This window comes from Arachis ipaensis, chromosome B10, assembly GCF_000816755.2.
Source record: "Arachis ipaensis cultivar K30076 chromosome B10, Araip1.1, whole genome shotgun sequence".
NCBI lineage: Eukaryota > Viridiplantae > Streptophyta > Magnoliopsida > Fabales > Fabaceae > Arachis > Arachis ipaensis.
The window spans coordinates 18,301,748-18,318,835 of record NC_029794.2 but is presented as its reverse complement, the minus strand read 5'-3'; the positions used below and the strand labels follow the sequence as shown (position 1 = coordinate 18,318,835).

Genomic DNA, 17,088 nt, shown 5'->3' with positions numbered 1-17,088 from the left:
TTGCAAATCCAACTTTCTTTGTGTAGCTAACATAAAAATCATGAGCTAGTTGCAACTTCGCAAACCGCATTTCAACACTTGGTATTTCATCTTCCTCCAGGGAACCGTGATCAGGTAACTACGTATCAGAAAAAAAATAAAGCCATTAATTATGAAATCAAACATGCGGATCTTGACTGCACAAATTTAAACTACAATCTGAACCTCGTCACAAGTATCCATCTCGTCACTCCCAATATCAGTAACATCTAACATTTGCGTGGCCTGCACTTTTAACATAAACACATAAATTACAAAAAAAAAATTCAATTTTTATTTACTATCATGTACATGAAACCTCACTTACTAGTACAAGAAAATGCTAACTAAATTTATAGATCAAGTCATCCACCCAACTAATTTAAGCTTTACATAAAAGGCATTTAAATGCTAATCATGGTAATTGAATCAATTATTTCACTTGAACTATTACACAGTTATTGTGACTACTACCTACTCTCTTTCACGTTAACACTGAATAGCATACAGCTGAACATGCATTAGGTACAACTCCCATACATACAGTTCCTTCCTCGGTTTACCAGCCACTGCCACTGGTGCATATTTTTACTTTTAAGAGATGCTTTCTTTATGCATACATTGAGCATCATGCATAACTATATACATATACTCATCTTCTAATACTAACATGCAGGAAGCAAATACATGAAAAGCATCAATTGATAACTCCTGCATTTTTCCTTTTCATTATCAAAATATATCCTTCTTACTTATATTACCATTGGCTACAACTCTAATTCAATTGATAACTTTTGCATTAACATTGCCTACATGCCACTGTATTTTATTTATGAGGGAGTATATTGAATTTTAATAGGTTTTCATATAAGCTATTTCAACAAATAAGTATTTTCTTCCAAAAACACATTAATATGACGTGGTTACAATCGTTAATCACATTTGACATACATATAAGACTACAATGATATGTTAAAAATTTCCTAAGCTTCGTTGACTGAAGCATGTTGTTGATGCATCTGAATACCAATTAACAACATAAAATTAAACAAGCCACTTACATTGATTCTAAACAATTTCTTCAACTAAAAATGACCATCCATTGAAAAGCGTTTTGTACGTAACGATGCTCACCTTAGTTATTTGAACAGGATCGACGACGAGAGGTTTATCTATATTTTCATTTGGATTTAATGAAATCTCATTCCCACCGGGAGATGGAAAACAAACCACCGGTTCAGCCACAATGCACTCCATTAATGAACTCTGGCGGGGTGACGGGGGTGGAAGAGCAAGCACACTTGAGACCCCTTCTACTTGCGACGTCGACATCAAACACATGAAACACACGCCTGCTTGCTGTGCTCGCTGGATGTCTGTATGGTTGCGGCCCAACGGAGATCGAACAAAAAATGTGTAGGCGGTGCTAGACGAGGGCCTTGGCGGACTTTGACGCTGGTGGTAGGCGAGTCCGACGGCGGGGAGTGACGGGTGGGAAAGTAGTTCTCAGTTAGACCTGGAGACAATGGAGATGATACGGTATTGATAAACTGACGTCTACGTTGTGATCCTATAATTGCTTCTAATCCTATTTTTTTTCAAAATTTAAATTTGAATTAATTCAAAATTAATTCATTACCCATAAATTTAATTTTAATTAAAAATAACCCCATTGTATGCATTGTACAACAAGTACATTGGCTCCCTATACTTATTCTAATAATTATTAAATACATTAAAAAATATATTTTCTAATATATAAATCTATGTTAACAATGTTCACTAACTAAATCCAATAATATATTTTTAATTACAATATGTTAACTATTATTTAATCATCATCATCACCTACCCAAGATTCTATGGAGCAATAGAAACCGCAACAAACACAAAGGTTGCAAATTTACCCAAATTCAAACAATGGGGTCACGCCTTTTTGGAGAGGTACTCTTTCTTATAATGCTCTTGCTTGCAAACTTCCTGCACAAAAAAGCTTTTTTTTTGGGGGATTTTGTTTATTGGGTTCTACTTTGCAAAGAAGTATGAAAGAGAAGCAAAGAGGTATTGGGATGTCTTCTACAAGTGCCACAAGGACAAGGTAAAAGGTTGTTTGCTTATTATGTTTTATTTAGTTTATACTTGGTGAAATATTCTTTTTTAATTAGTATTAATTATAAGTATCTTTTGCCATTGGTTTCATTGTTTTGGGAATTTGGATTTGCAAAGTGAATGAAGATAAGCTGAAATTTCTAATAATAAAATAAAATAAAATAAAAAGATGAGATTTTTGTAGTTTATTGGGGAAAATGATATACTGAATTGGATTCGCAGTAATACCTAAAGACTAGACTAGTCTATTCTATACTATGTTAATGCAAATGTCTTATTGCTTCATTTTGTATTTGGTTTCCTCTTGTCTGTGGTGTCTATTGACTATTTCTGTAACCGGATGATCACTCTTCCAAGTTTTTCACCCATTATCTGTGTTTCATGTTCAAGGCATTTGCTATAAGTAATTTTGCTGTAGTGATGATTCAATTTTTTTTACAGTTTTTTAAGGATAGGCACTACTTGGATAAGGAATAGGGAGATTACTTTTCGGTGAGTGAGGAAATAATATCTTCAATTTTGATTTGGTTTGTTTTCTTTTTAACTTTGATGCTTGCAGTACTGACAATATAAGCAATTTTTTGCATGAAAATCATTTTTGGGGAGAAGAAAAAAAGTGATTTTGGAGGTATATTACTTTCATTTTCTTCTTTCTTGGTGTTTATGAATGAAATTCATTTTTTGTCAAAATCCTGTTTAGTAGTTCTTTGTATTAATAAGTTGCTTAATAGTCAAAGCTATTTACTAAACAGGTTGGTTGTGGAGCCGAAAATACTATATTTCCAGTGATAGCATCTTATCCAGATGCTTTTGTTTATGCATGTGATTTCTCGCCACGGGCTATTGAGTTAGTTAAGGTCAGACATCTTCGTTTTGTAAACTTCCTCTCCATTGTAACAATTTTGCTGTCTGCTTCTTGATTCGTTCCTGATTTGTTGGTATAAAAAAAATGTATGGTAATCGGTAATTTAGAGTGGCAAATAGATGGATCATGAATGTTGGATTTGACCATAGAAGATCAATAAAAAAAGCCATTATATCATTTTGATTTGTTACAAAATTGTTAAAACATCCAACAATATTAAATAGTATTAAACTGAATTCACTGGGTGAATAGTATTAAACTAAATTCAGATATAGATGGTTTTGATGGATGATAGAGTAATGGACGGTGGACCTAATTGCCACCTCTTCTGATATCATTCATTGTGCTGGAAAATGTAAATCCACATCCATACCTAGTATTGGAGCATTGGTTTAAACCGTGTTTGACACGAACACCTCCAGGTTAGCAGTATGTAGTTTCCCTTTTGTAACCTCAGTGTCTATTGCTCAGTGATCCGCTAACTCAATCCAATTACCTGTAAGACTTAGGAATTCATATTTCTATTATGGAAAAAGAGTGCATTAACTGCATTTGATATATGTTGATCAAGAATAAATTTGTATCACCTAAGCTTCTCTCATTTATAAAAAAATAAAATAAAATAAAAGGAGAAATATTGCTTATTTTACAGTATTCCAAATCCAACGGAAGCAAAGTTGTTACATTTATTTATGTAATTATATTTTTGTTTGTAATTGTAGACGCATGAAGACTTCAAGGAGTCCCGTGTTAGAGCTTTTGTCTCTGATTTGATAGTTGATGATCTGTGCAAAGAAATTCTTCCATCTTCGGTTGATATTGTTACCATGGTACTTACATTGTGTATTGTAGAATGATTATGGGATCACATTTGCATTTCTTAGATACTATCTGTCAATTTTTTGGCTTCATTTCACAAGTTTTGTGCTCTTGTTATTGAAAACTATATGTAGATCACTTGTTTAAGTATCTGACTTGGTAAACAGATATTTATGTTATCAGCAGTGTCCCCAGAAAAGATGCCTCTAGTATTGAAAAATGTTAGAAAAATTATCAAGGGAAGAAACTTTAGTATTCAATAATTGGATATACATTTTCATAAAACTTGCTAGATAACTTGTTCACAGTTCATTTCAAATGTGTTGAAATTCATGTCTTTCTCCATTTGCAGCCAAATGGATATGTGCTGTTCCGAGATTATGCCACGGGAGATCTTTCCCAGGTTGATTTTTGTTACCATATAATATCCTAAAGAATAGACTAGAGCTCAATTTTTTGTCCAGATAATTTTCCTTCTGATATTGATTTCTCTTTAATAATTGTATGAATCGAAATTTACTTCTTTTTCTTGTTTATATCAAAGTGAATAAAAATAAAACATTGCTACTTTTAGGTTTGATAACTATGCCAAGGTGGCTAGAGTAGGATGGATAGAGGTTTGCTTGATACGGTTCGGATGGTTTACAGTATAGTATAAGAGAAAAGGAAAAGTTACGAACTATAGTGTGTTGTTCGGGGAATTTTTTAATTCCAAATTTTGATTGACTATTTCTTTTTGTTTGAGCTATGATGATTCATGTGATACATATTTTCTGTTCTATAGGAAAGATTTTTAGGGAAGGATCAAAAGATTAGTGACAACTTTTATGTCAGAGGTGATGGCACTGTAAGGTTTCAGTTCTGGCATTGTTATCTTACAACTTTGATCATCCAAATTTCTTATTTCCTAATGTAATGCTTTATTTTCTATCCAGCGTGCTTACTACTTTTCGAACGAGTTCTTGACGAATTTATTCAGAGAAAATGGTTTTGCTGTTGACAAGCACTACAAGATTAATATCTATTTGAGGGAGTATTTTAGTGAAGGTTTTTAAAAACCTCCAAAATACATTTTATTTTTGGCAATTTAAAAAACCTCCACTAATCATTAATTAAAATTAAATCTTAGCTTAATTTTTCCAATTTTTCAAAATGGAGAGACTGGGTTAGTTGAGAACCTGAGACCGAGTTAGAGACCCTGCCGTGTAATTTTTAGGGTTCTACCGCCATTTTCGCCGTCATTTCCGCTGCCATTTTCGCCGCCGGCACCGGCGTCACAGCCGTGTCTGTTGCGATAGAGAGCTTCTGCCGTGTCCGTTCTATACTATTGTTGCTGTCACAGTGGAGTTTCCACCGCCGTTGTTGCTGCCGCTGTTTCCGTCACCACTGCCATTGTTGTTGCTGCCGCCGTTTCTGTCGTCGTGCCATGGTAGAACGCTTCTGGATCGAGCCACCTCTTTTGTCAACGTGTTTTCAGATCTGTTCGCTCCCAAGCTTCTTCTTCGACGCAACTTTCTCTCCCTCCATATTTCTCCTTCGAACTGCCGCTGGTACTTCTTCTTCGTCATTAATTTATTGATATCTCTTCTCTATTAATAAATGTCATTTTATTTTGAAAAATTTCATTTGTCTCTTTATGTTTCTCTGCGTCTTTGTTATTTTGGATTTGATTATTTGCTATGATCATGATTCTCTATCTCTCTTTCTAATTGTGAATTATAATTACTTGATTAATTAATTGACATTTTGATCTGTTCCTGAAGATACAAATTAATTTCCCATTTTTCAGAGTATATTTAAGAGTATATTGTAAACCAAAAGTTCTCTGGGATACCAAGCATGAGGTTGGTTCTTGTTTGTTGTTTTCTTTCTTTGTTGATCTAATGAGTTCTTATCTCTCTCCTTTTTTGTAAATTTTGAAGACATATCTGTTTTGGTGTTGCTTTGTTCAAAGGAAAATGACATGATATTTTGCAGTTGAACTTCAACCCCCTTCCCCGCGGTTCTATTATTTTCCCTTGTATTCAAAGCATGTATGAATATATTGAATGATTTTTGGATGGGGTTGGAATATAGTGAACTATATTCTGTTTGATATTTTGATTATGCATGTGTGATGATTAATTATATGGATATCACATGCTATGTTTATTGACAGTTTGCTAAGAGGTAGTTTCCGCGCTTCTGATTGTTCATATATTTTTCTTGCTTTCTATTTACTGTAGACACAAATCCCAACTGTTTCCCTAGTTCTTGTTTCTTTGTAGGCAGGTTTATTTCTCCTATAATCGGAGAACTAAGTAAGAAGTACCCTCATGTAACAACATATAAGATTGATATTGATCAGGTATGGCCTATTTTCTACAATGTAATGCAGGTTTAAATCATGGATAGAGATAAAATTTATGTACTGGAAAACCATTTTTTTTAGTTACTAAGCTTTACTACTCATAAGCTGAAATAGCTTAATTTTTTTTTTTGGTATTTCTACTATGTTCTGGTGTTTTGCATAAGATAAGTCCATGCTCCAAGGCAGCTGAAACCTGAAATTTTGCCCTTTTCTACTATGTGTTTCAGGAAGAAATTCAAGGCACATTACGCAAGCAAGTTACAGATTACTTCTGTGGTAATTGTTTAAGCTTTTAGTTAGAAATTCATTTATTCTGTTATTCTTTTGTATACATAAAATCTTACATAGGTATGGACCATATATCTCACTGTGTCCATCAATCACACTTCATATTTATAATCCCTTGTGCCGTTGTGCAGCCAACACTCCATTTCTTTCAAAATGGAAAAAAGGTTGATGAACTTATAGGTGCCGATGTTGCACGAATGAACCATATTACAGAGAAACTCTTCAAGTAATCCTTCAAATCTTCACTTTATGTAATGTTTTGGTTGTTGTTATTTCCTTTCACTAAAGTTTTGCATTGCTAGCATTTCACGTAGCAGTGCAATGTTCTATTCTGCACGTTATTATTTTCCCTTGTATTCAAGGCATGTATGAATATATTGAATGATTTTTGGATGGGGTTGGAATTCATGTTTTCTTTGAAAAGGAGACATGGAAGCCCTCACTATTGATTGGGATAATTTGGTTTTCTTGGCAAGGTTTTGTATAACTTTATCAATAAAATGTGCAATTTAATATATCTTATTGAACTTTACTCTACTTTTGGGCAGACACATGATCTCTGTTAACATATTATATTGATAGAAACTAAAGAATACAGAGAAGGAACTTTGACAGAGAAGCAAGAATGAAAATAAAACTGTGATTAATATATTGTGATTGTATTGAATGAGCAAGTGTGTTTCACATTATCAATTTCATATATACGAGTTTTATCCTTTTTTTTCCTGAGACTTTGTTGAACTGTCGGTTTTGCACTGCTATCCATTAGTCTTTCTTCTCGGAACACACGTATATAGTGATAAATGAATATAAAAGGGAACAGAGGCAGAGTATAATTCGAGAGAGTAAATTGATTTGCAGTTTTGTTTTGTTGCTTATGGTCTATTTATGGCCAACTAATCCATTTGTGGAGCGTGTAAGTTGTAACGCACGCAATATGAAATTGCCTTGTTAGAGCTTGTAAGTGAACAGATCATGATTTCTGAATGTGAAAGAGGAGAAAAGAAAAGGGGAAGAAGCCATCTATTTTGAGCAGAAAAATATTATACACTAGAAAATGCATGTTTGCTTGAACATAGAAGATTAAAACTTACTACTGTATGATCACTAGTTGTAGGATATATATTTAGTAGTTTGTTTTCCACTTGTTTTTGTTAATTACTGTTTTTAGACTCATATATAAAAGCACCCAACAGTTGCTTATCCTAGCTATATACAGGAACTACTTAAAAGAATAAAAATTCTTCACTTTATTACAACTATGGTGATGATTGGCCTCGTTCCTAGTGAAATAAATAGATATTGCTATTGCTTGAGATAGTTTATCCTTCTTGATTTTTTTTTCCTGTAAAAGAACTTGCAAATACCAATTAAAGTGCAAGAGCTAAATGACTAGTTGCTTTCCAGTTTCCATTATTCATATTTTTTTCCTTTTGATGTGTTTTTTTCTTTCATGTCTTGTAGTAATTAGCCTCATGCCGTAAAAGAATATGCTTTGATTCTTCCCTTGAGACATATGATACTGCAACTGACCAGTTTCAAATTGCACCTTGTAGATGGTAACTTGGAATTTTTGTGAAAAGCCATGCTAGTTGGTGAGAATCCTTTCCTTTAATGACATTGTTTGATAACCCATCTAATGTGACAAGATTTTGTTGTTGTTAGTATATGATTGCTGATGCTTTTCTTCAGTTTGTATATAATTGTTAGTATATGATTGCTGATGTATGTATGTGCTGCATTGTTCTATCTCAAAGTTAGCTAGATCGCAATAAATCTCTCTAACCCAATAATGGAAGGCAAAATTGCATTAAAGAATTTGATTCAAGTTCAAGAATTTGCATTGAATTCCACTCATGATTCCTCTTCTGTTAGTAATAATAATACTGTAAGTTTCTATATATCCATGTGATGTGATGTTATTGCATAATTAACAACAATTCTTGAATGATTTGTGCATCATCAGCTAGATCTACTCTTCTGAGTTTGAGCTTGAATCCTCAACAAAATCAAAATCAGTCCCATACCCAAGTAAGTAATAATATAAAGATGAATTTCCTTTATTGGTGTTAAGTGGGATCAAGTCCATTTCTTAAGATCTAAATTATATATGATTGTAATTAAGTAGAGTTAAAAACCAAACCAAAAGGGTTAAGGGACATTGAGAAGAACTTAAAAGTTCTAGTTCAATTCAATTTGATGTTACCAACATTACTACTACTGTTTTGTATTTGATCGAGTCAATTAATTAATTAATTAATTTTAGGCTTGGCAACCTCGTATCTGTCAACATTTTTATCTGTGTATACGCAGCTAAATTTAAAATTGGAATAGCATTAATTTCTTCTTTTGAGTTAAGCTTCAAAGTCATTTTTGAAATTAATAGTGTATATTGAAATTATATCACCTTGTTAGTGAGTTAAACAAATCTCTCAAAGATACTGCATTTTTTAGTGAGTTAAACAAATCTTCAGCAACCACAATTTGAATTGTAAAGTAGAAAAAGAGCTTCTTGCTCTTAAATTATATCTTATTTGTATTAGATTGAGTGTAAGTAGATATGTAGTTATTTGGCTTGTTAATTTTTATGTCACAGGCCAAAGAGGTCATGAATAATGTTACAAAGGAAAAAAATTCAAGTCTTTATTATATAAATAAATCAGCCATTAGAAATTGTGATATATTTTCTGTCTTTTATAAGAAAAATGAAGCTTCCTTAGCTCTATCCAATTTTTTCTCCTTACTTTTGTCAATTACTATTATACCCTCACTACAACAAAACAGCATTTTGGCGATGGTTTTTTTTAATGCTTGGCGACGATTTTAACTGTCACTAAATGGTTTTGCGACGGTTAAAAAAGCGTCACAGATTTGAGCGTCACCAGCTGACATAGTAACGTTTTGGACCACCGTTGGTAAGGAATGTCGCTAAATTGTTTGTGACAGTTTTTGAAGTATAAAACCGTCACTAATTTGTAACACTTGTAAATGTATTTTTTATGCTGTATCTCGCGACGTTTTAAAACTGTCGTTAAATTACTAAATCCTATGACAGTTTTTCCTTATATTTCATGACTATTTTAAACCGTCACTAAGTTACTAGTTCTTATGACAGTTTTTAGGTATATTTAGTGACTATCTAAACTGTCACAATATTTTTAATGACGGTTTTTCGATTTAAACCGTCACTAATTAAGTTACTAGTTCTTATGATAGTTTTTTCCTTTTTTAGTGACTATTTTAAATTGTCATAATCTCTCCCACATCAATACTTTCTTTTATTAATTATTGCAAAAATTATTTCTATTATAAATAATTTATGTGTCTACCAACAAAATAATAAATGACATTATATTTCAATAAATTTAAACTCAATCTCACAAGTTTTACAAATATAGAAACAATATATTTCAAAAGTTAAATTCTACAAGTTTTACATAGTCATAATCCATAAAATGTAAATTCAAAAAATTCCAACTTAATCCAAACATATAAAGCTAACAATTATACTTGTAACTTAATCCTCAACTTTTTTTCGCAACTTCGCTGCACCTTCAATCTCAACAGTATCCAGCTTCAACAATTGCTTCACAAGCAACTCTTGTCCTCTGTAAATGAGAGAATGCAATGATTAGAATGCATTCACGAATAAAAAGACTTGCAATGGAACATGAAATATAGAAAATTAGAAATATCCGAAGAAAGATTACCACCAAGACTAATGCACATTTGAATTTGTTTGAAATACATGGCATAACCCCAAGCTCATAAAACCAAAGAGGATGTAGAAGATAATATTCAAATAGGCCAGTTAAAGTAGCAGAATATAAAGTGAAGGAAAAGAGAGGAGTATTGTTAAAGGACAAGCAAAAAACTTGAAGCAAGTGCATACCCAAATATGAGGTCAATCCACTCATGTAAATGAGCAGATGCATACTCACTCTCCAGAACCATCCAATGCTTATGCACAAAATAAACTAGATTCTCAGCCCAAGGAGGAAGTCTTACAGTATCTGATATGGCAGAAGAATCACAGGGATAATAACTAAAATATGCACTTGACTGTACCACAAATTCTTCTAAAGAAACAAATGCTGAAAATATAGAGTATACCAAGCTTTTCTCCCAATTGTGTTGTGCCAAAATCAATTGAATTTTTGTTTGTGAGGACCTCAGGGAGGTAAAATAGCTCGAGAAGCTAATAGGTTGACATAAATAGGCCCAAAAAAATGCACAAGATGAGAGAAGAGTGCAAAAGGTACAAATCAATCAGTTTGTCATTAAAGTTAATAGACTTACCAATTCCTTCACATCACTCATGTCCTCAAGGACTCCATTCCAAGTAGTAGAAACATCTGAGAACATCCGATCTGCATGATCAAATTTTTCACATTGAAGTTTGATTGCAAGGGTAGTGAATGGTTCAACCCTAACAAGATAATACAGAACCTGAAAAGAAGATAATAACCATTAACGAATCAACCATACTCGAGAACATTGTGTACAAAATAAGAAATTGCTTCTATTGCTATTGTAGTTTGAATGTCAACATTATCATAGACTCATAGTGGTTTATGTTGTGCTATGAATATAAACTAATTTTAAAATTTATCACAGCAGTAAAATAGACACACTAATTCTACAGCAAGATATCAACAAAGCATGACCATAAGTTAATATATCTGAGTTAAATTTGTTATTTTTTAATTTTCTATTGAAAAAGGAAGCAGAAAATAGAGGGGAACTCACTGTTCCTGCACTGGAGTAGTGTGATCCGTAATGGAATTTGGGGATGACTGGGTCGTTAAAGCTAGCATATCTCTCTTGAAATTTTTTCAGACGGTCTGGGTTCAATGCACCAATAATTATCAGAGAAAAGATAAAAACATTCTCTTTTGAAAGGCGAGGTTCTCTAACCAGCAGTAGCACCCCCATATTTGCTAACAGCAGCAATGCAAGTGCCTCATCCCCTGAAAATCAAACAACTCATGAGGGATTGCCAGTAAAAAATGGGAAAAGGAAAAGTTAACTCTGAAATTAATGGTAGCCATATTGGATTTCCCACATTGTTTTGGCGTGACAACAGAACCAGAGCTTGGTTTCAGCTGTGTATATGCTGCCTTGTAGAAAATTGTATATCTGAAAAGAGAAAGTTTCTTGAAAGCAATACTCAAGCAGCATAATTAGTTAAACTTCAACAATGGCATAAGTATAGCATAATACATGATCCCACTTGTTCCTGCTTCCTCCCATGGCTCTTCGAATTGTTGATCCAATTTCATTGACAGTTTCTGCAGCATCATTTAGAGGATAGCTGTGAACAAAAAACAGCAGTTCAGGTCAGAGTGTGATTACAATTCAAATTGGCAATTGCTTTTGCAGTAACTTGTCCCTAAGAGTACAAACAAAGATATACCTAACCAAATAGGACGTAGACTTACTTTTTGATGTCCTCCAGAATGGCTTTTGCGCCTCTATACATCTGCAGAAGTTGAACCATATAAATCAAGTAATTCACATGATACTTCAACAGCTATAATAGACAATTTTGAGGACAGGACTCACAGTTGATCCACAGTCACCATCACCAACTTTACTGACCCAATCATTAGGGCTGTCCTTAAGATCTAGAATAACATTTGCAGCGGTTTCAATGGCAATCTCAAGGACTTGGCCTTGCTCACTTAGCTGTAGAGGTCGTCTCTGTGGCTTATGTAAAGTAAACATAGGAACCATATTTCAAAAATTATATCAGGATATAAGTACATATACAGTTGACATGATTAACATAGATTTAATAAAACTCAACCAACTTTCAAATGATATTGACAAGTCAATTCTACTTTTACCGATTCACCAAAATGATATTGACAAGTCAATTCCATTTAAATAACAATTTCATATAAGATAAAAATTAATAAATTAAGAAAAGAAATAATTACTGGTTAAGAAACAAGGGAAAAAGATCACCTGTGTTATATCATTATAACTACGCCCAGCCAGTGTATTGAGTTGCATTAGGTAGTCAAAATTACTGATCTGCACAAGGGATTATAAAATTAATAAATATAAGTGATTCATATGCATATTATATTAGAATCAAAATCCTTTGATTAGTTAAGGCTCAATTCATACCTCCCACCTAGCCCAGCGCTTCATAAGTTGTATTCTTTTCAAAATCCTTTGATCAGTTTTATATTCTATTTCTTTTTCAATATTAATTTTCTCAGGGTATTTAACAATACCTATTTTTCAAGGTGGAAAGAAGGGAACAATTTTTGAATTTCAGCAACTCCTACAATTTTTTGAATTCTAGTAAATCTTCTTGTTTGATTAAAACTTCAACTTGTGCTGCTACATTGATGCGAACTTGGAGGACTTCTTTTGGTTGCGGTTGGAAGTGGTTATGGCTGCATCTAATTCCAGGGAAGATTTGTTGCCGTCAAAATAAAAACAAGCTTATCAGTCTTGGCCAAACCGTCCATCTGCAATCTAATGCAAATGATCAATATTTGAGAGAGCACAACAAAATACACGTCACTTCATTGTAAATTGATAAAGGAGCTATAAGGTGCTGCAAGGGAACTAAAGGAATTGTACGTTGTGTAGTATAAATACAGAACTATAAATACAGTGAGATAATGTGAGTGAAAATTTCAAGAGGTAGTGATCTGGTCGTCAGTTTCCTCAATAACAGTAAAGTATTACCTATCTTTCTTACTCTGGTAAAATAATGGTCAAATGAATCTAAGTCACACTAGCTAGTTAAAGGGTGAAATGAACAATAAAAAACATATTCAGTAAAGCAAGAAAAACTAACAAAAAGAGAAGTGGATGATTCAAAAAGTAACTGAAAATGCATATACCATACCAGTGACAATGGTGTCTCTCCATGAAAGGCATGCCCTGAGTTGCCTTGCTGCCTTTTTCACATTATCACCCTAAAGGTGGTGTGACAACTAAAATTGATGGCTTTGGGAATTATAACATTTGGCCGACAAATTTGAATTTTAACTACCATTCAAATGCTTTTAATATGTTCAAATGCTTTTAATATGTTGTGAATAGAAAAAGAATTCAACACCTTTAATTTTCTAAATTCAGTGCCTAGTATGGCTTATAATTTCTTAGAGCTTAAGATAGTTTACTTATATTTTATTCCAATTAGCATTTTTAGCTAATTAGCTTTTCCATTTCTAGTGTAGCAATTTGCATCATTCAAGAAGAGTACTAACCAATTCATGATGTTATCAAGGCACAAAAATATCAAAGAAATCAAGAGAAGAAATAATAAAGAGAGAATTCAAAGAAATCTAGTTGAAGCATTTCATCGAACATGTTGAGTGCGGAAAAAAGAAATAAGAGAATTCAAAGAACATAGCAAATATGAACATGAGGATATAATCATTACGATAAATTGCAAAAAAATAGAGCACCAAGATCAAACAATTGCAACAACTTCAGCACAAAAAATATTATGCAACAACAAAGAAATTGCAGGGGTAAAAATTACAGTAGAAGAACAATTAAATACTCACAATCAGTATTTAGTATTGAGGTTGGAAGAGAAGAAAAAGTCACTGGATAAGGAATTAGGGTTCGCACTCGAGGGGAAGAGAAAAGACGACGCGGGAGACAGCGAACGGTGAACGGCGAATGCGAACCGCCACAGTGTACAACGAACGGTAAATAGAGAACGGTGAACGTCCAACGCGAATCATGACGACGAACGACGAACGGCGAACTATAGCGTGGTGAAGGTTGTTACGTGACTTTCTCTGTTTTTCATCTCTTCTCATCTCATCTAAAATAGTAGTGAAAATGTGAATACAGTTTTAGAAAAAATAGAAAATTAGAAAAAAAGAAAAAAGAAAAAGAGTGAGAGAGACATAGAGTCAATGACAGTTTAAACATAAAGAGTATAAGTGTCACAATGTTGATTAATAGAGACCCTTAAAATAAGGGTCACAAATTAAGTGTAGTTATTTGGCTAATTTGGTGTAGTGCCTTTAATTCAATTTTCATTAACCTCTGGTTTGCAGATTTTCAAGAGCAGCTTTATTTTTATTTTTTAACTTTAGAATCTCATCATAGTGTTATTGCTAATGTTGCTTCTTGGAAGCTGCTTAAATAGTGTTATTTTTATGCTTAAATTTAATGATGTAGAATAATACCATATATGTTTAAAACTATTGACGATGAGAATTTTTTTATATTTAGAATTATGTCTTATATTGAGGAATTGTGTTATAAAAGATTTAGTTTTTAAATTTGATATTAAAAAATAAAATTTTAATTTGAGAATATGTAAATGAGATGAGATTAATGAATGATTTGAAATTAAAAATAAATAACTATAAGGTTTGTGGAGGTTTTAAAATCTCACAAAATGATTAATTTGTGTTAAATTGAAAAGTCAATTTGTGGGGGTTTTAAACTGCCACAAAAGTGATTTAAAACTGCCACAAAAATTCAATATAAAACCCTCACTAAACACATATAAAACCCCCCACAAAAGATCTCGTGGCACCTCAAATTTTGGGGTTTTAGAAACCTCCACAAACCATTTGGTGGGGGTTATAAACCTCCACAAATAAGAAAAAAATTGCCACAAATAAACAAAAACCTTGTAGTGAAGCTTCATGTATACTGCAAACAAGTTGAGAACCGTTCGAGAGAATTGATCATGAACCGATAACTTTTCTTTTGCATAGTTTTACAGATGCGTGTTCTGCATTCTTTCTTTTTGGAGAAAGGCATGTCACATTCGTCCCTTTATTTTGGAACTATGTAAATTATCTTAAAATTGTCCTGAGACAGAGACGATTTTAATTTTTTATCTCGGTATCCTTCTCCAAACATGTTATTGTCCCCAAGATTTCTGTTTTCTCTCTCAGGACAATCATGCAATGTTACCTTAGTGTTGTATATAAGAGTTATAATCTTACTTTAGTTATAATATTCATTTCTTCCCATTTTTTATCCACTTCCTAAAAGTGAAAAAGCGATTTGCTTTTCTTTCACTCTTCTCTTGACTGTAATAACCCTTTATAGTTCTCCTATCGTGTTTGGTGGTTTCAGGCGTTGGGTCCAAGCTGTATTCCGGTTTACAGAGGATTTGAGCTCTTCTTCTAGTAACGAAGCTGAGGGAAATCGTTCTGGTAGTTCTGAAGCGAAGCAAAGCAAAATAGTTCGAATGGTAGTTTAAATGACTCTGCAATTGACTTGTCTGAAGGTGTGGCATTTGACATGTTTGGAGCCTTACCTTCCAACTGTAACACCCTAACTATCGAAATGTCACGCTTCCGGGTGCGCCACTCTGATAGCTCGAGTATTACCATGACTCTTATAATATTTAAGATTAAAATATGAGCCTGTTTAAAACTTAAAACCGCATAACCTTTCGATAACTCTTTTTCGTGAAAACCAAAACATACATGTACATACAAATCAGATACAACCTTAAGATATATATATATATATATATATATACACACGCACACACACTAGTTTACAAATATACATATCATAATAAACATAACTCTCCTGAAACTAGGACTCAATATACCAATCACGGCCTCAAGCCCATCCAATCCAACACGGCCCCCGGCCCAAACAGCTCAATCAGCAACCAACTCATCACAAACCAATCAATTCAAACACAATCACAATTAATGTGGTTCAAACACAATCAAGAGCAATTACAACAAGTATAATAGTTAGAAGTTAACATAAGTATTCACATAGACAAACCAAATACAATATGCACACCCAAACAATATCACATAGATGCAAATGATGAATTCCTGTCCTACTGGCTGTGATATCACATTGTCGGTTCAATTGCCAACCCGACACATTCCCATGGGAACCCTCTGGGATAACGTGCCCGCCACACGGTCCAGGATGTCAGTGCCTGCACACTCCTGTGATCCGAAAGGATGTGAGCGGGATACTTTGCCTCCGACCTCACATCTACACGTAAGCGGGATTAACCACCATCCTTACGCGGGCGCCGCAACCTCGACAAGTGGGATTAACCACCGTCCTTGCCAGGCGCACGCGACTTATCAACAATCTCGTCAATTATCAAATCTCTCAGCATAAGCGGGACGAACCCGGGCCTTACGCCTACCAACCAATAACTCATCAATCTTGATGATATCCACAATCAATCAGGCTCAATACCTTATTTCAAAATCATTCTTGACCCATTTACTTTTAAATAACAAACGTAGTCAAATCACAGCTAGCCAAGAATCACTTTTCAAAACAGAGCCAATCAGACAATTCATAAGACTCACATAACCACCAGAAATACATTTCGTACAACATATCCATTTATAACAATTTCTAATTTAAAATAAATCAGTTTGTATTGAAAGCCCCTACTTCAAGACGCAAAACCATATCCCAAACGCCTCACTGAGTCCTTTTCGTCTCAACTCAAAATCAACAGCAAACCACAACTCGGTATCTGATCACTTTCGCAATACTCACAGCAACTTAAAAGTGACACGCAACATACAGAACTCGAACCTACGTTACCAAGACCTCAGAGTTTATAACCAAACATAATAGGATACTAATGCAGGGTTTTCTAAAACACAACTACTTACCGAACTAAGAAAACAAACCA

At 33.6% G+C, this 17,088-nt stretch overlaps 2 protein-coding genes across 2 annotated transcripts; one reads left to right on the top strand and one right to left on the bottom strand.

Annotated features, from left to right (window-relative positions):
- Positions 1,857 to 5,491, top strand: LOC107620279 (methyltransferase-like protein 6). The gene is made up of 9 exons (XM_021113873.1): positions 1,857 to 1,962; positions 2,055 to 2,116; positions 2,569 to 2,619; positions 2,737 to 2,755; positions 2,880 to 2,984; positions 3,715 to 3,822; positions 4,164 to 4,214; positions 4,596 to 4,658; positions 4,747 to 5,491. The coding sequence occupies exons 1-9, from the start codon at positions 1,939 to 1,941 to the stop codon at positions 4,864 to 4,866; spliced, it is 603 nt and encodes a 200-aa protein (XP_020969532.1). The 5' UTR covers positions 1,857 to 1,938; the 3' UTR covers positions 4,867 to 5,491.
- LOC107624060 (putative 3,4-dihydroxy-2-butanone kinase) lies at positions 11,410 to 12,263 on the bottom strand. Its single transcript, XM_021113874.1, has 3 exons — positions 12,015 to 12,263; positions 11,891 to 11,931; positions 11,410 to 11,763 (listed from the first exon to the last, which is right to left on the bottom strand). Exons 1-3 carry the CDS (start codon positions 12,183 to 12,185, stop codon positions 11,637 to 11,639), a joined length of 339 nt encoding a protein of 112 aa, XP_020969533.1. The 5' UTR covers positions 12,186 to 12,263; the 3' UTR covers positions 11,410 to 11,636.